The following is an 18,728-nucleotide window of genomic DNA, read 5'->3' as shown; positions in this document are numbered from 1 at the left end:
CTATGGGGAGAGAGACTTGTTGGGCTGAATGGCCGCCTCCTGTGCTGTAAATGTCTACGGGTCTATGCTGTTAACGTTGCTCTGTGGTAACACTCCTTTCTGGGTTAGAAGGTTGTGTGTTCAAGCTCCACTCCAAGACTTGAGCACATAATCCAGGCTAACACTCCGGTGCAGTACTAAGGGAGCGCTGCGTTGTTGGAGATGCCGTCTTTCGGGATGTGCGTTTAATCCGAGGCCCCGTTTGCTTGTTTCAGTGGACTTCAAACAATGTCGTGACTCTATTCGAGTTCTCCTGCTGTCCTGGCTGACATTCCTCCTTCAAGCAACACCACCAAAAACAAACGGGAAGGAGGCGAGGAAAGAAAGGACACGAGCTTGTACTGTGACCGTGTCTGTGTGACTGAGCTGGGCGTATTGGGTTGTTGAGAGGCTGCAACCAGCCAAGTTTTAATCCACTGAAGGCAAGTGATGTCAGGATAATTTACAGGCTCCACCTGACCCAGTTGCTGGTAAATATAACCTGCCACATGACTGGGTATCGGTTATAAAGCTGCTGGAGGACCCAGTCGCTCCTGTAATAAACTCTCGCCCTCTCTCTCTCTCTGATTGCAGATGGTTTGATCTCCAGCGGTGAGAAGGATGGAAAGGCCTAGTATGCTAACCCAGGCCTCGGTGTTGCCTTTCTTCGACCCCAATCACGCCCACAACATCCTGCAAGGTATCAACGAGCTGCGGGTGGAGCGAAAGTTCTTCGACATGACTCTTTCAGCGGATGGCCGGGATTTTCCGTGTCACCGCACTGTGCTGGCAGCTGCTAGCCACTACTTCAAGGCTATGTTTGCCGGCCGGCTAAAGGAGAGCTATGCCGAGCGGGTGGAGCTGCACGGGGTGAAGGCCGACATCTTGGATCTGCTGCTGGATTTCTCCTACACTGGCCGGGTGACCGTCACCCAGGGCAACGTGGAGCCTCTGGCTCGGGCCGCTGACCTCTTCCAGTTCCACTCGGTCAAAGAGGCCTGCTGCGCCTACCTGGAGCGCCAGCTGGACGTGGCCAACTGCCTGGAGATCCAGGAGTTCGCCGAGGCCTATGCCTGCCGGGGCCTGGCGGAGAACGCCAAGCGCTTCATCCTGCGCCACATTGTCGAGTTGTCGGAGGAGAAGGAGTTCGAGGCCCTGCCTCAGCGCCGGCTGCTCGAGTATCTGTCCGACGACCGGCTGCATGTCGACAAGGAAGAGACTGCCTACCAGCTGGCCCTGCGCTGGGTCAAAGCCGACCTCAAACGCCGGCTGCGCTTCTGGCCTGAGCTCTTCGAGCACGTGCGGCTGCCCTTCATCCGCCGCTTCTACCTGCTGGCCTACGTGGAGAGCGACCCCCTGGTCTACTACTCGCCAGCCTGCCTCAAGCTCATCCACCAGGCCCGGGCCTTCCAGTCGTCCGAGTACGACCGTCACGACTACCCGTGTGAGAGGATGCGGGCTCGGTCTTCCACCGGCCTGGCCGAGATCCTGGTGGTGGTGGGCGGCTGCGACAAGGACTGTGATGAGCTAGTGACGGTGGATTGCTTCAACCCGCAGAGTGGCCAGTGGCGCTACCTTGCCGAGTTCCCCGACCACTTGGCTGGCGGCTACAGCATCACGGCCTTCGGCAACGACATCTACGTAACAGGCAAGTGAAAGGAATTTACACAGAGCCCAGGGGCGTCCCAAAGGGCCTCGCCACCAGTTGAAGTACTTTAATCTGGTCCCTGTTCCCATGGGAACGGGGGTAGGCCCATTCAGCCCCTCAGGCCTGCTCATCTATTCAATTAGATGATGGCTGCTCTGTACCTCAAGCCCAGTCTTTGATCCAAGTCCCTTGACACCCCTAACCCAACAAAAATCCATCTCGGACAATCTTACAGTACAGGAGGAGGCCATTCGGCCTATCTTGCCTGTGCCGGCTCTTTGAAAGAGCTATCCAATTAGTCCCACTCTCCTGCTCTTTCCCCGTCTTGAAGACTTCAGTCAACCCTCGGTATCCACAGCCTTTTGTGGGAGCGAGTTCCAGATTTCTGTTACCCTTTGTGTGGAAAAAGTGCTTCCTGATTTCACTCCTGATTGGCCGAGCTCTAATTTTAAGATTGTGCCCCCTTGGGATGAGAGACTTTTATGTGGCAAGACTAGAGAAGCTGCAGGGTGTTCTCCTTGGAGCAGAGAAGTTTAAGGGGAGATTTAATAGAGATGTTCAAAATTTATGAAGGGATTTGATAGAGTAAATAAGAAGAAAGTGGCAGTAGATCACCGCACATCAAGGGAGAACTCCCCTACTCTTCTTACAATAGTGCTGTGGAATCTTTCACGTCCACCTGAGAGGACAGACGGGGGCCTCGGTTTAACATCTCATCCGAAAAACGGCCCCTCCCTCAGGGCGGTGCTGGGAGTGTCAGCCTGGATTATGTGCTCGAGTCTCTGGAGCGGGACTTGAACCCACGACCTTCTGACTCGGAGGCGAGAGCGGTACCCACTGAGCCACGGCCGATACGCAAGTCAGTCACCTCAACAGAGACTTGCGGCTAAACTTCACAGACCCGGTGAAATAAACACAACTGTGAACACCAGACATCTGAAACAAAAGCTGGTGTAGACTTTTTTTAAGTTAAGGCTAAGAACGTGGGTGTCGCTGGCAAGGCCGGCACTTATTGCCCATCCTCTGGGCAGTTAAACCGCTCCTCCCGAGAGATTGTTTTAGCTTCACAGCCGCACAAGTCTGTGGTACAACCAAAACCAAACCACGCATTAGTTTGCATTCGGTTGTTCAGTGTGAGACCACTTCAGAGGTGGACTTGAGCTCGTTTTCAGAAGCTTCTAGAAAGACAGCTAATCCAACATGGGTGACGAGCTAACATTAAAATAAACTTTCCAGGTATATGTGTCAGTAAGTGTCAGCACCCTCGCCTCTGAGTCAGAAGGTCGTGGGTTCAAGTCCCACTCCAGAGACTTGAGCACATAAATCTAGGCTGACACTCCAGTGCAGTGCTGAAGGAGTGCTGCGCTGTCGGAGGTGCCGTTTTTCGGATGAGACATTAAACCGAGGCCCCGTCTGCTCTCTCAGGTGGATGTAAAAGATCCCACAACACTATTTCAAAGAAGAGCAGGGGAGTTCTCCCTGGTGTCCTGGTCAATATGTATCTCTCAATCCAAATCACTTTAAAAAAAATTTTAAAAAGGATTATCTGGTCATTATCACATTGCTGTTTGTGGGAGCTTGCTGTGCGCAAATAGGCTGCCGTGTTTCCCACATTACAACAGTGACTACACTTCAAAAATACTTCATTGGCTGTAAAACACTTTGGGACGTCCTCAGGCCGTGAAAGGCGCTATATAAATGCAAGTCTTTGCTGTATGAATAACTGATAGTTTGGCAGAACTCTGCATGTGCATTTAAGTACGCCATTGCAGTGCGCAGCCGGGAGTATAACTGTCCATACACACTCACAGCAACATTGCTGGGAAATGCTGTCCTGCTATTTCTGCCCTTGCTCCACATACACATCGTGCCGACATGGGCAGGGCATGCGGCTATTTTTACTGCGTGGAATCTTATATTTGTACAATTTATTTTTAATTAGCAGCTTGTGGTGAGGCGTGATGTAAATGATCTTTGCAATATAGATTTCTGAGAGTTGGAGATCTCTCCGTGCCCCCGCACACAGTGTGCTGGGGACTCGCTGGCTGTCAATCCCAGCCTGGGACTCTTTCAGTCCCGGCTCCCCGGGACACTGTCCCTGGCGTGTGTCAGTGTCCGCACTCGGCCTCAGCTTCCCCGGGCTGGGGAGGCAGCTCCGCACCGGTAAACAGACCCCGCCTGGGGGATCGGCGCTCCCAGAGGAGCAGGGCGAATGTCGGAGGCTGAATGTGTCATGTTGCTGGAGCCGGTCAGAGCAGCACTGGCCTCTTTAACTTGCCGGCCTCTCTTTAAACTTGTTTCGATCCCTCGGAGGTCGTGAACTTTCCACTGAGTTCGAGCCCACACAGACCGCACGCCCCCCTCGGGAACAGTGTGGTTCAGCCTCAGACAGATGTTGGGGAGAGCGATGGAGCCAGTGGCTAGGGAACGGAGTTTGTGGCGGGGACCGGAAACAATGGCTTCGGTCTTCCCAATATTTAAATTTCTGCTCATCCAGAACTGGATGTCGGACAAGCAGTCTGACAATTTAGACACCGTGGAGGGGTCGAGAGAAGAGGTAGTGAGGTAGAGCTGGGTGTCGTCAGCGTACATGTGGAAACTGATGCTGTTTTCAGATGATGTCGCCAAGTGGCAACATGTAGATGAGAAATAGGAGGGGGGCCAAGGATAGATTCTTGGGGGACACCAGAGGCAACGATGTGGGAATGGGAAGAGAAGCCGTTGCAGGTGATTCTCTGGTTACGATTAGATAGATAAGACTGGAACCAGGCGAGTGAAGTTCCACCCAGCTGGATGACGGTGGAGAGGCGTTGGAGAAGAATGGAGTGTTCAACCGTGTCAAAGGCTGCAGACAAGTCAAGAAGGACGAGGAGGGATAGTTTACCTTTGTCACAGTCAAAGGATGTCATTAGTGACCTTGATGAGAGCAGTTTCGGTACTGTGGCAGGGGCGGAAACCTGATTGGAGGGATTCAAACATGGAATTGCGGGAAAGATGGGCACGGATTTGGGAGGCGACAACACGTTCAAGGACGTTGGAGATGGGGTGGTAGAGTGCAAGGACGGAGGGGTCAAGGGTTGCTTTTTTGAGGAGAGGGGTGATGACTGCAGATTTGAGGGGGAGAGAGAACTGTTAACAATGTCAGCTAACATTGGAGCCAGAAAAGGAAGTTGGGTGGTCAGCAATTTGGTGGGAATAGGGCCGAGGGAGCAGGAAGTGGGTCTCATGGACAAGATAAGCGCGGAGAGGTCATGAGGGGAGATCAGAGAGAAACTGGAGAAAGATGTGAGTTCAGGGCTAGGGCAGGGGGGAACCTTAGAGGAAGTTTGGCCTGGTGGGCTAGGGGAAGGAAGGGAAGTGGCAAAGACAGCTGAACAGATGGTCTCAATCTTAGAGACAAAGAAGTCCATGAGCTCCTCACACTTGTTGTCGGAGGTGAGGGTGGAGAAGACAGAGAAGAGGGGTTTAAGAAGATGATTAGCAGTGGAGAATAGAAGCTGGGGTTTATCTTTGCATTCCAGGATGATTCAGGAATAGTGAGCAGTTTTGGCAGACGAGAGCAGGACTCTATAATGCTTTATGTGGTCCAGTCAGATCTGGCGGTGAATGGCTAAACCAGTTGTCCACCATATCCATTCAAGTCTGCATCCCTTGGACTTAAGGGAGCAAACACCAGGGCTGTACCAGGGGATACGGCCATGGTGAGAGAGAGTAATTGTTTTAATAGGGACTAGGGCATCAATGGTGGTGGTGAGAGTGTGATTGAGCAGATCGGTAGCTGCAGAAATGTCGTGGTGAATGGAGGGCCAAAGTCTGGACAGTTGGGATTTCAGAAGTGCAGTTGTAAGAGAGTTGGGGGAGAGTGTTTTCCAGGGGCGGACACAGAAGGAAGGGGGGGGGGGGGGCAGCACTGTGAGTGGTTTCAGGGGCCCCATTAAAGGTATCGAGCTTCGATTCACCAGGGTGATGCCAGGGATGGAGAACTATCGTTCTGAGGCGAGACTTGAGATACCGGGACTGGTTCCACTGGAGCAGAGAAGGCCAAGAGATTTAAGAGGTTTTATAGAGTGAATGGGGAAAGACTATTTTCTCTGGTCAGGGAGTCAGTGATGAGGGTCAACGAATTAAAATTGGTACTGAGACGGAAGATAGAATTTAGGAAAACTTTCTTCACACACAGGGTTGTTGGGACGTGAAATGCTTTGCCCCAGGGAATGGTTGGAGCAGAGACCACTGCATCTTTTAAGGGAAAATGAGATAAATATTTGAAGCAGAGGAAGACACAGAGCTCTACGGGACAGTGGGATTAGGTTTGGATTTCTCTAACCAGCACAGACACGATGGGTAGAGTGGCCCCTTTCTGTGCTGTAAACCGCTATGGCAAGTGCATTAGTCTGGCTGTGATGCTCCCACAGCAGGATAGCCTGTCTAGGCCCACATGAAAGAAAGTCTTGCATTTCTGTAGCGCCTTTCACAGTCCCAAAGTGCTTTACAGCCAATGAAATACTTTTGTAGTTTTGAAGTGTAGTCACTGTTGTAATGTAGGAAATTTGCACACAGCAAGCTTCCACAAACAACAATGTGATAATGACCAGATAATCTCTTTTATTGATGTTGATTGAGGGGGGAAATATTGGCCAGGACACCGGGGAGAACTCCCATGCTCTTCTTTGAAATAGTGCCGTGGGATCTTTTACATCCACCTGAGGGCAGACGGGGCCTCGGTTTAACGTCGCATCCGAAAGACGGCACCCCTGACAGTGCAGCACTCCCTCAGTACTGCACTGGTATTGTTGGTGTTCAAGTCTCTGAAGTGGGGAGTTGAACCCCCAACCGAGGCGAGAGTGCCACCCACTGAGCCACGGCTGACACGTGAAGAATGGCTGCCTGGTTGCGGGAGGGGAGAGGAACGGTCAGGAAGTGTCGGGTCTTCATTGTGTCTGTTTTTGTTTAACAGGCGGCTCTGATGGGACGTCGCTGTACGACTGCGTGTGGCGTTACAATTCCAGCGTGAACGAGTGGACCGAGGTCTCGCCCATGCTGCAGGCTCGCGAGTACCACAGCTCTGTGGTGCTCAAGGGGCACATCTACATCATCGCCCAAAACAGCCTGGAGCGCTATGATCACACCATCGACAGCTGGGAGGCCCTGCAACCCATGCCATTCCCCATGGACAACTGCTCAAGTACGGCCTGCCGGGGCAGGCTCTACGCCATCGGGTCTCTCGCTGGCAAAGAGTCAATGGCGATTCAGTGCTATGACCCTGAGACTGACTCCTGGGGTGTCGTGGTGTGCGGCTCCTTGCCTCCGTGGTCATTTGTGCCGAAGACGGTGACTCTCAATGGATTGATATACTTTGTGCGGTGAGTTTAAACGGGTTACGTCACGTGGTAAGGGGTCGGCCTTCAATAAAGGGGGTGTCCATAAACCGGAGCGCCAAGAACTTTTGTTGGTGTGGTTTCCCCTCTCCCCTGATGCTGCAGTCCATCTCCACAGGCGCCATCTACACACCTGGACCTCGCCCTGCTGTCCGTGCTTCACTGGTGAGTTTCAGGCTATGCAACTGTGGTGGCATCACACAACCCGATTCTATTTGTCCCCCATCTTCCATGCATGTGTGCACCCCTCCCCTCTCTTTCCCCCCCCCTCCCCCGCGCACCCCTCCCCTCACCCCCGCGCACCCCCACACACACATGTGGTTCAGCTTCCCTCTGCCCGATAGTTTCAGCGGATGTACGTGGATGTGACTAGATTGACTCTGGATTAAGGAGAATGTTGTCTCACTGCCCTCGGGCTCATTTCCAGACTCCCCTAAGTGACTTGAAGTCATTCTAGATTTCTTGTTTCAGTGAGAGGCACAGGCACGATGGGCCGAATGGCCTCCTTCTGTGCTGTAAGATTCTACGAGGTGTGGAAGATGATGTGATTTTGGCTCCTATGGCTTTAAGTCCGGGGGGGTGATGTTGGATAGGAGGCAAGTTTCTTTCATTATTCAACAGCAACAGATGACTTTCTAATGGCTGGGCCACGTATTGTAATCGAGAACCTCCCAGCAAACCTCCACGGAAGGTGGGCTGCGAAGTTTACCGCGTCGTTCCTGCTGTCTGTTCCACATCTTCCGGCCCAATCCCAGCAGCCGCCTTCCAGAACTTTCCTGAAGTGGTCACTCATCACCAGAGCAAGGGGTGTCCAAACTACAGCCCCTGTCCCTCGAGGGCCCCCAACCTGTCCCAAGAAGGCCAAGAAATTCCTTTGCATTTGCTCCTCTGTCGATCAACTGGTTTGTTTAAGTTTAATTGGCCTGGAGGTTTGGGAAGGGCTATTCTTGGGATTGTCTCCTCATTAGTGAAAAGAAAGAACTTGCATTTATATAGCGCCTTTCATTACCTCAGGGCGCCCCAAAGCGTTTACAGCCAATGAAGTACTTTTTGAAGTGTCGTTACTGTTGTAATAGAATCATAGAATAGTACAACACAGAGAGAGGCCATTCGGCCCATCGAGTCTGCGCCGGCTCTTTCAAAGAGCAATCCAGTTAGTCCCACTCCCCCGCTCTCTCCCCATATCTCTGCAACTTTTTCTCCTTCAAGTATTTATCCAATTCCCTTTTGAAGGCTACTATTGAATCTGTTTCCACTGCCCTATCAGGCCGCGCTTTCCAAATCCTAACCAGTCGTTGTGTAAAGTTTATCCTCCTGTCGCCCCTGGTTCTTTTGCCAATCACCTTCAATCTGGGCCCTCTCGTTACCGACCCTTCAGCCATTGGAAGCAGTTTCTCTTTATTTACTCGGCCTAAACCCTTCCTGATTTTAACCACTTGGAATTGGTGGATAAATTCTAAATCGGAACACCAAGATCTGTTCGTACCAGCAACGCGAGATATCTGGGAGTTAATGGGGGACAGGGATTTAAACGTTATCTGTCCATCACCAAGAGTGGCTCGGTAGCACCACTACTGACCGAGCTGGCCGAGTCCTGAAGGACATAACTGCCAGTCTGGGCCTGCGACAGGTGGTGAGAGAACCAACACGAGGGAAAACCCTACTTGATCTCATCCTCACCAATCTACCTGTCGCAGATGCATCTGTATTGGTAGCAGTGACCACCGCACAGTCATTGTGGAGACAAAGTCCCGTCTTCACACTGAGGACACCCTCCATTGTGTTGTGTGGCACTACCACCGTGCTAAATGGGATAGATTCAGAACAGATCTAGCAACTAAAAACTAGGCATCCATGAGGCGCTGTGGGCCATCAGCAGCAGCAGAATTGTATTCCACCACAATCTGTAACCTCATGGCCCGGCATATCCCTCACTCTACCATTACCATCAAGCCAGGGGACCAACCCTGGTTCAATAAGGAGTGCAGAAGAGCAGCACCAGGCGTACCTAAAAATGAGGTGCCAACCTGGGGAAGCTGCAACACAGGACTACATGCATGCTAAAAAGCGAAAGCAGCATGCTATAGACAGGGCTAAGTGATCCCACAATCAGCGGATCAGATCAAAGCTCTGCAGTCCTGTCATTTCCAGTCATAAATGGTGGTGGACAATTAAACAACTAACAGGAGGAGGAGGCTCCATGAATATTCCCATCCTCAATGATGGGGGAGCCCAGCACGAGAGTGCAAAAGACAAGGCTGAAGCAATTGCAACCATCTTCAGCCAGAAATGCCGAGTGGATGATCCATATCGGCCTACTCCTGAGGTCCCCACCATCACAGAAGCCAGTCTTCAGCCAATTCGATTCACTCCACGTGATATCAAGAAACGGCTGAGCGCACTGCATACAGCAAAGGCTATGGACCCCAACAACATCTTGGCTGTCATGCTGAAGACTTGTGCTTCAGAACTAGCCACACCTCTAGCCAAGCTATTCCAGTACAGCTACAACACTGGCATCTATCCGACAATGTGGAAAACTGCCCAGGTATGTCCTGTCCACAAAAAGCAGGACAAATCCAATCCGGCCAATTACCGCCCCATCAGTCTACTCTCAATCATCGGCAAAGTGATGAAAGATGTCATCGACAGAGCTATCAAGTGGCACTTACTCACCAAAAACCTGCTCACTGATGCCCAGTTTGAGTTCCGCCAAGACTACTCGGCTCCTGACCTCATTACAGCCTTGGTCCAAACTTGGATAAAGGAGCTGAATTCCAGATGTGAAGAGAGAGTGACTGCCCATGACATCAAGGCAGCATTTGACCGAGTGTGGCATCAAGGAGCCCTAGTAAAACTGAAGTCAACGGGAATCGGCGGCGGGGGGGGGGGGGGAGGGAGGAGAACTCCACTGGATGGAGTCATACCTAGCACAAAGGAAGATGGTTATGGTGGTTGAAGGTCAATCATTACAGCCCCAGGACATCACTGCAGGAGTTCCTCAGGGCAGTGTCCTAGGCCCAACCACCTTCAGCTGCTTCATCATAAGGTCAGAAATGGGGATGTTCACTGATGACTGCAGTGTTCAGCGCCATTCACAACTCCTCAAATAATGAAGCAGTCCATGCCCGCATGCAACAAGACCTGGACGACATTCAGGCTTGGGCTGATAAGTGGCAGGTAACATTCGTGCCACAGAAGTGCCAGGCAATGACTATCTCCAACAAGCGAGAGTCTAACCACCTCCCCTTGACATTCAATGGCATTACCATTGCCGAATCCCCCACCATCAACATCCTGGGGGTCACCATTGACCAGATACTTAACTGGACCAGCCACATAAATACTGTGGCAACAAAAGCAGGTCAGAGGCTGGGTATTCTGAGGTGAGTGTCTCACATTCTGACTCCCCAAAGCCTTTCCACCATCTACAAGGCACAATTAAGGAGTGTGATGGAATACTCTCCACTTGCCTGGATGAGTGCAGCTCCAACTACACTCAAGAAGCTCGACACCATCGAGGACAAAGCAGCCCGCTTGATTGGCACCCCATCCACCACCTTAAACATTCACTCCCTCCACCACCGGCGTACCGTGGCTGCAGTGTGTACCATCTACAAGATACACTGCAGCAACTCGCCAAGGCTTCTTCGGCAGCACCTCCCAAACCCGTGACCTCTACCACCTAGAAGGACAAGGGCAGCAGCTGCATGGGAACACCACCACCTCCTCCAAGTTCCCCTCCAAGTCACGCACCATCCTGACTTGGAAGTATATCGCCGTTCCTCCATCGTCGCTGGGTCAAAATCCTGAAACTCCCTCCCTAACAGCACTGTGGGAGTACCATCACCACACGGACTGCAGCGGTTCAAGAAGGCGGCTCACCACCACCTTCTCGAGGGCAACTAGGGATGGGCAATAAATGCTGGCCTTGCCAGTGACGCCCAGATCCCATAAACGAATTAAAAAAAAAAAAATTAAAAAAATTGGTTGGCTTCAATGTTTGGTGGCATTTTCGTCAGTAGTCAAACAGCCCTTGACCTCTCTGTTACCTGTTTCTTTTTTTAACATGCAACAGCTGTGCCTGTTTCATAGAATCGTACAGCACAGAAGGAGGCCATTCGGCCCCTCGTGCCTGTGCCGGCTCCCTGAAAGTGCTATCCAATTAGTCACACTCCCTCTGCTCTTTAGCCCTGCAAATTTTTCCTTTTTCAAGTATTTATCCAATTCCCTTTTGAAAGTTACTATTGAATCTGCTTCCACCGCCCTTTCAGGCAGCGCATTCCAGATCACAACAACTCGCTGTGTGAAAAAACTTCTCGTCTGCCCTCCTCTCTGGTCACCCAGTGGAAGGGAGAAGGAGCTGCCACACCTGCTGCTGTCAGGCACACAGCCAGGCACTAACCGAGTAAACAAGTGGGCCTGAGTTACACAGGGACGGAGGAGTTTGTTTTCAGGCATCAGCAGCGACTGTCTGTTATCTAATCGTGTTGTTTACTGCGTGAATTCCGATTCAGAGCAACTTTATATTTTTGCCAGTTTTTCTCCCCTCCTCTCCCGAAGGCGCTGACTTCTTGCTTGGCTTCAGTTCCACAAGCGCCGCTACTTCACCCAAGTATCCGCTGTCTGTGTGTGAGCCCAAACAGAGTGTCAATGGGTTATTGGATCGGAGGGGAGGGGGAATTACAGACTAGCCTGAGCCTGATGTCCACACGCAGACTGGGGTGGGGGGTTCGCCAGCAGTGGGATCCGTGTTTCCCTGATCTCCGAGACAGAGTCCAATTGCAGCATCATTAACACCACCTCGGCAGAGATTAACTAACCTAGAACCATAGTGACCGAGCTGGAGAGCAGCTCCTGATTGGTGTCCCTTTAAGCGAAAAAATAGGACTCATTCAAACTATTCCAAAAATTACTCCTCAGTGACTCTCATCAACTCCCAGCAACTTTATATGAAGACGTAATGTTTCCGCACCTGCTGACATGTTTGATTTTTAACTTCATTACCTGTGGTTAGCATTATGTAGGTGACACTGGATCTCGGGTCTGTGAATAAGATTTGGCCCACCAACGTCGGTGTTCTCGCTCAGGCCAACATCGAAGCTTTGACCACGCTCGATCAGCTCCGATGGACGGGCCACATCGTCCGCATGCCCGATACGAGACTCCCAAAACAAGCGCTCTACTCTGAGCTCCGCTGCGGCAAGAGAGCCCCAAGTGGGCAGAGGAAACGCATCAAGGACACCCTCAAAGCCTCCTTGGAAAAGTGTAACATCCCCACCGACACCTGGGAATCCCTGGCCCAAGACCGCACAAAGTGGAGGAGAAGCATCCGGGAAGGCGCCGAACACCTCGAGTCTCTTCGCCGGGAGCAAGCGGAAGCCAAGTGCGAACAGTGGAAGGAGTGCACGTCAACCCAGGCACCCCACCCACCTGCCCCTTCAACCACCGTCTGCCCCACCTGTGACAGAGACTGTAGGTCCCGCATTGGACTCATCAGTCACCTGCAAACTCATTTTTAATGTGGAAGCAAGTCCTCCTCGGTTCCGAGGGACTGCCCGAGAGAGAGAGAGAGAGAGGAGAGAGATTAAATTGCAGCCAGGAGATTCGTCTTCATGCCACAGAATCATGTGCGTCTCTGGTGTCCTGGCCAATATTTATCCCTCAATGAACATCACTAAAAACGGATTATCTGGTCAATTATCTCATTGCTGTTTCTGGGATCTTGCTGTGTGCAAATTGACTGTCTCGATTCCCAACATTACAACAGTGACTTCACTTCAAAAGTAGCTCATTGGTTGTAGAGGTGCTTTGGAACGTCCCGAGGTTGTGAAAGGCGCTATTAGAAATGCAAGATCTTCTTTTCTCTGGTGGGAATAGAACAAAATAGTGTACAAGAGCCAGTTTGTGTTGGAGAGTTTTATGTGGGGTGTCTATTTGTGGATAAACATTCTGTCGATATTCTGCTCCTGGTTATGGACTGGTGGGGTCTGGGCTGATAATTAAACCCCGTCTCTTTTCCCCTCTCCACAGGGACGACTCTTCAGAGATCGATGTCTATAACCCAACAAAGAACGAATGGGACAAAATCCCGCCCATGAATCAGGTACAGAGGGGCGGGGAGGTGGGGGTGTACAACGAAGGGATTGTGACCAGCTGACAAGTGCTTTGATGATGTCGGGTTTTTAAGTGTAGAACCTGACAAGCTTGTGCGTTAGTTCCGGACCCAACCAAGGGGTCCCGGAACGTAGTGGGAGCTGGGGAGGGGAGGGAGGGGCGGAGGAGAGAGGGTGGGGCGGGGTGGAGGAGAGAGGGCGGGGTGGAGGAGGGACTGGGTGGGCTGGAGTTTAGAGATGGGGAGGGGCGAGGCCTTGGAGGGATTTGAAAACCAGGATGAGAATCACGGTGCCGTGTGTGAGGCGGTGTGGCTCCATATCTCCCTCCCACCAATCCTTGCGCAGTGTAGGATGCTTCCCTGTGCCGACTCTAATGTTCAATCTTGCTTTTTTCTACACTCCAGGTCCATGTTGGGGGCAGTGCGGCTGCTCTGGGGGGGAAGCTGGTCGTTTCTGGTGGCTACGATAACACGTTTGAACTATCCGACATAATCGAGAGCTTCGACATTCAGACTGGCGCCTGGAGCATTGTGGGGCGTCTCCCACAGCCCACCTTCTGGCACGGGACCGTCAGCATCTTCCGGCAGTTCATGCCCACCGCCCGGGTTACCTTCGAAGGGACCGTGAATGACAATCATAACAACGAAATAAACGTCCTGAATCTAGCCCGGTATCGGAGGCACCTTCACAACGAGAACCTCCGCCTATTGCACTGACCGGATTGGACCGAAGGCTGAAACCTGTACAGTGAAACCTGCTCTGATTCTGTCTAAAACCAGTTGGTTTCTAACCCACTTCAAAAAGCTCACCATCTAACAGTGAGCTGGCATGTGTCAACTGGATAATGGCCTTTCCCAATTTATTCTTGATTCAAAAATTGTCCTTGTTGGATTAAGTGGCCACCATAAGCAGTCGCTGCTCCCAGTTGGATTGGGTTTTGTCTTGCATTGCTAATATTGGCTGGGCTCTGTCATTGGCTGCTTTCATTGGCTGCCGGCTGTGTTTAGACTTGCAGGTTTCACTGTATCTGTTGATGACCGATTCTGTTAAGTGAGGAGATGTAAAAGCTTTGTCTTCTCCCTTGGACTCCTCACCCACTGATGCTTGCTACAAAGCATTGGTTAAGAAAGAAAGACTTGCCTTTATATAGCGCCCGATCACATCGCAGAAACGCTTCACTTGCAGTCAATTTACTTTTGAAGTGCAACGATGTTTGAAAATGAGGCAGCCATTCTGTGCACAGCAAGAACCCACGAACAGCATCACACTTCATGACTGGCTGCAGTGGTAATGTTTGAGGGAGGAATATTGGGGAGGACAGGACACCAGGAGAACTCCCTGCTCTTTAAGTACTGTTACAGGACCTTTAACATCTACCTGCACAGGCAGAGGTAGCCTTGGTTTAGTGTCCCATCTGATAGATGGTGAGGTGATGTGATGCCCTCTTTCTGCTTTATATGATAAAGATGTGAGTCTCGATCAATAGAAGGGGTGGGGTGGGCACAATATCCTAAACCTTGAGACCAAAGCTTGAGCAGACCACAAACATCCGCAGACCCCCTGAGGGCTCTGATTTGTGTTGCTCTCCTGTCCAGGTATTTTTCTTAATACATCAGATAATATTGGGGGTTTTTTAAACTCTGGGGCAGACGATACAGTGCAGAGGCAGAACTACTTGAAAAGGAACTATTTGCAGGGCTATGGGGAAAGAGCAGGGAGTGGGACTAATTGGAGAGCTCTTTCAAAAAGCCAGCACAGGCATGATGGGCCAAGTGGGCACCTTCTGTGCTGTACTATTCTATAAATGTAAAAGGCTACAGATATTACAAGAATGTAACATGATATTGCAGATGCTATTTAAAAATGTGCCAATCCGTGTACAACACAGTACCAGGTGCTGGGCATCTTCAATGAAGGTGTGTGCTACAGTGAGGTTACACTGTAGGCCATTACCTTTTTAAAAACAAAACCCACCTGGGGTGGGTGGAAATTGGAGGCAGCCAAGTTTCAGATCCATTTGGATTTGACCTGTCCCTCCAACTACCATAAAGGCCCTTGTTGATATTTATTTGCTTGCAAGCACTGTAGCTCTTGCTGGCTTTTGAAAATGGCCTGTCGGAGTGGCCAATGATGGTTCAGTTGGGTGGACCCGAGCAGCAGAAACCAGGAGGGTGCCAAATTCTATCTCCTGCCTGATACCCCCACTAATCGAATAGCCTTCTGCCATTCACTATCTAAAAAGAAGGACTTGCATTTATATAGTGCCTTTTTGACCTCCGGATGTCCTAAAGCACTTGCCAATGAAGTACTTTTAAAGTGTAGTCACTGTTGTAATGTAGGAAATGCGGTTGCCAATCTGTGCACAGCAAGATCCCACAAACAGCAATGTGATAATGACCAGATAATCTGTTCTAGTGATGTTGTTGGTTGAGGGATAAATATTGGCCAGGACACGAGACTCGCGCTTGAAGAATGGGCTCTTGGCACCAATGGAACTGTAACCCAGCAAGGAGAGGGGGTGGGGGCTCCTGGGCGGGGGAAGAAACTTCCAATATGGCAACAACGATTAAAGAGCACAAACTGCCAGTGCCTGACCATGGAGCAGGCTCTGGAACCTTCACTGCGAGGGGATGGCGAGTCCAGGAATTGATTATTTTTTCATGTTTAGTTCAGAACTATTTGAACTGTGCATTTAGTCACAGCCACGTGGAGACTAACTTTTTTTTTTACTGTTTTTGAGTTTTCTATGAGTGGATTGGCATAGAGTGATGTTGAACGCGCAGCGAGCTGTTTTACCGGCTTTTAATGAAGACCCTTGATATAATCCAGTGTTACTGTTTACGCAAAGGAAAAGTGATCTGAGATCCAGTTAGAAGGACTGCTTGGCCCGTACAAGAGTTGGCAAGGATGAGCTCCAAACAGGCCTCGTGAACAGCCCTTTGAAGGTACTGGCTGTTGCATTCTGTTAAAGCGGGATCTAATTCGATAAAATCTCCTGATACCAAGTGAGAAAATCTGTGCAGCGGGGAACCGCTTGTTTGGGACTGTAGAATTGGGGTGTCACTGCCCTGGAGGGCGAGTTGGTTTCTGGTGCACTTTAATCTCGTGGGGCATCTTTTTTTAATTCACCTCAAATTGCTCCGCCCATCCTCCCCAGCAGTAACCGGCTTGTAACCCTCCGTACTTCACCCTGGTGTTGAAACAAAACACAACCACAACCCAGGGTTGGAAGGGAGTTTCTCTGTTTCCTTGTAACACTGTACCAGCTAAAGGTTTGCTCCAGCGTAGCTCACCTGCCTTCTCCATTAGTGATTGGGACAGAAGGGATGGGAGAGGCAGTTATGTATATTTTTATTTATAAAGCAGTGGAAGTAGCGACGGGGGTGCAATTAAATATTCCAGCGTCGCTAATTCAGAATGTGCCACCAAAAGAGAGGTTTCATTTGCAGTTCTTTTGGATTCTGAAAGTAGGTGTTGCTGATGTCTGTTCCGTGGTAACTTGAATACAACCTGAAACAAATTTATATAATTATTTGCTGCTGACAGTATTAGAAGTCCAATTGTTTGAAGTATTTTGTTCGGAAACACATTAAATGTGTAGCAGGAGTTTTGGTCTTTTCTCTCTTTTCACCCCTTCTCTCCTGAAAGCACCATTGCCTCTTGCCGGGGTACGGTTTGAGGCACTGGTTGATCCCTTGCCCCTCCTCGACCATTCCTCATGCAGGTTATTTGATTGCGGCTGGGGTTGGAGCTTGGGGCAGGGCTGTCCTCGCCCAGCAAATGCAATCTGGAGCAGGGGCCCTCGCTTACTTTAATTTTCTTTCTCCCTCCTCCTTAGTCTGGGGCACTGAGGCCAATCCCAGCAGCCCCGGTGGCTGAGGTGAGCTTAATGCAGAGCAGGGATGGAACCGGTGCTTCTTGCTGGTCTATCGAGCTCAGCTCAATTTGGATCAACTCTCGGTTGTTGGGAGGAGGGGCAGTTTAAAAAAAAAAAAAAAAAATTTTTAAATCTGAATCAGACTTAGAATATTGACTTTTTCTTATATCGAAACTAGAAATGAACACCTGAAAGAGAGAATTGATACATTTACCTTTAAGGTGAGACAAGTGGTTTTCTCTTTCAGATGCTGTGAATTTCAAGCACTTCCTGGTTTTATCTTCAATGTTGTGTCTTTTATTCTTTAAGTGTTGTGACTTATTGTGTACACGCACACTGTAGTTTACATTGAGAAGTAGTACAACACAAAAATTCCACTAAAATAAAATGTGTTTACTCTGAAGGATTGGGCTTATTTATTTTAAAGTCATAATAGTTCAATGTTGACTTAACATGGAGTCTGTGTTTCTTTAATCCAGTTGTGTGGGGGCAAAAACCTCCTTTTTCCAAGTGTGAATGTGAAACAAATATGGAGCAGCTCCAACACCATTCCCAATCGAGATATTAAAAATAAAGTACAATTCATTTGGTAAAGTAAATAAATACTTGCATTTAGACTTTCCTTCTAATAGTTCTTGTTTCTCAGCTAGTGCAGTGACTTTTTTTAGGTTGCTAAAAGCAGCAGCCATTTTGCCCTGTGCAAAATCCCATTGCCAGCAATGACCAGTTAACCCATGGATGTGAAGAATGTTGCTCGCTACACATGGATCATTCCTTGCTCTTCTTTGAATAGTGCCATGGGCTCTTTAGGAGGAAAAAATAAAGCAGCCAGGGTTCCTGTTCCCTATCCAGAAACCCAGCTGCATTTATTTAAAAGGCAGTGAGGACAGGAATAGGCTTGGGCTGCAATGACCCATGACTGCTGTCACTCATCTTCCAGGCTCAAAGCTGAAGAATGGAATCTTGATTGAGGCACTAGAGGTCGGGTGTTGCCCGTAGAACTGAGATGGGGAAATGGAGAAAATTGTGCGTTTTTTCCCCCACAGTTTGACGGCACAGTATTTATTCTGACCAGAAATGCTCTCGATATAGTGTCCCTTTAAACATACAACCCTTCATTAAAACACTCTGGAATTTATCGGATGAATAACTTAAGTCAGGAACACGGCCACTCAGCTCCACTAAAACTCCAAGCCCTTCAAGGGTTAAATTACAAGAGATTACACAAACGAGGGTTGTATTCCCTAGAATTTAGAAGGTTATGGGGTGATCTGATTGAAGTTTTAACATTAAAAGGAACAGAGAGGGTAGAGAGAGAGAAATTATTTCCGGTGGTTGGGGAATCTAGGACTAGGGCGGCAGTGTCTTAAAAATTAGAGCCAGACCTTTCAGGAGTGAAATTAGGAGACACTTCTACACAAAAAGGGTGGTAGAAGTTTGGAACTCTCTTCTGCAAACAGCAACTGATGTTAGATCAATTGTTTAATTTTAAATCGGAGATTGATGGCTTTCTGTTAACCAAAGGTATTCAGGGATATGGGCCAAAGGCTGGTATATGGAGTTAGATCACAGCTCAGCTATGATCTCATTCAATGGTGGAGCAGGCTCGAGGGGCTGAATGGCCTACTCCTGTTTCCAATTTCCTTACTTTACCACTCGAGTATTTAACTGTATTTTGAAGGCTCCTAAAT

At 49.8% G+C, this 18,728-nt stretch overlaps 1 protein-coding gene across 2 annotated transcripts in view; it reads left to right on the top strand.

The window, feature by feature from the left end:
- Positions 1-17,440, top strand: part of klhl21 (kelch-like family member 21) — a 35,494-nt gene extending 18,054 nt beyond the window's left edge. Inside the window, exons 2-5 of one of the 2 annotated variants that reach the window (XM_085967231.1) lie at positions 613-1,666; positions 6,624-7,029; positions 13,078-13,150; positions 13,565-17,440. In XM_085967231.1, coding sequence (XP_085823357.1) covers positions 640-1,666; positions 6,624-7,029; positions 13,078-13,150; positions 13,565-13,876 — 1,818 coding nt within the window. In that variant the 5' untranslated portion in view covers positions 613-639 and the 3' untranslated portion in view covers positions 13,877-17,440. Of the gene's footprint in view, positions 1-254; positions 1,667-6,623; positions 7,030-13,077; positions 13,151-13,564 lie in introns of both variants that reach the window. The other variant, XM_085967230.1, reaches the window with a different exon arrangement.
- The last annotated feature ends 1,288 nt before the right edge of the window (positions 17,441-18,728 follow it).

Source organism: Somniosus microcephalus, chromosome 25 (genome assembly GCF_052327205.1).
Source record: "Somniosus microcephalus isolate GS21.2 chromosome 25, FLI_Smic_1.0, whole genome shotgun sequence".
Lineage (NCBI taxonomy): Eukaryota > Metazoa > Chordata > Chondrichthyes > Squaliformes > Somniosidae > Somniosus > Somniosus microcephalus.
The sequence above is the reverse complement of the archived record's forward strand: the minus strand, read 5'-3'. Positions and strand labels throughout refer to the sequence as shown.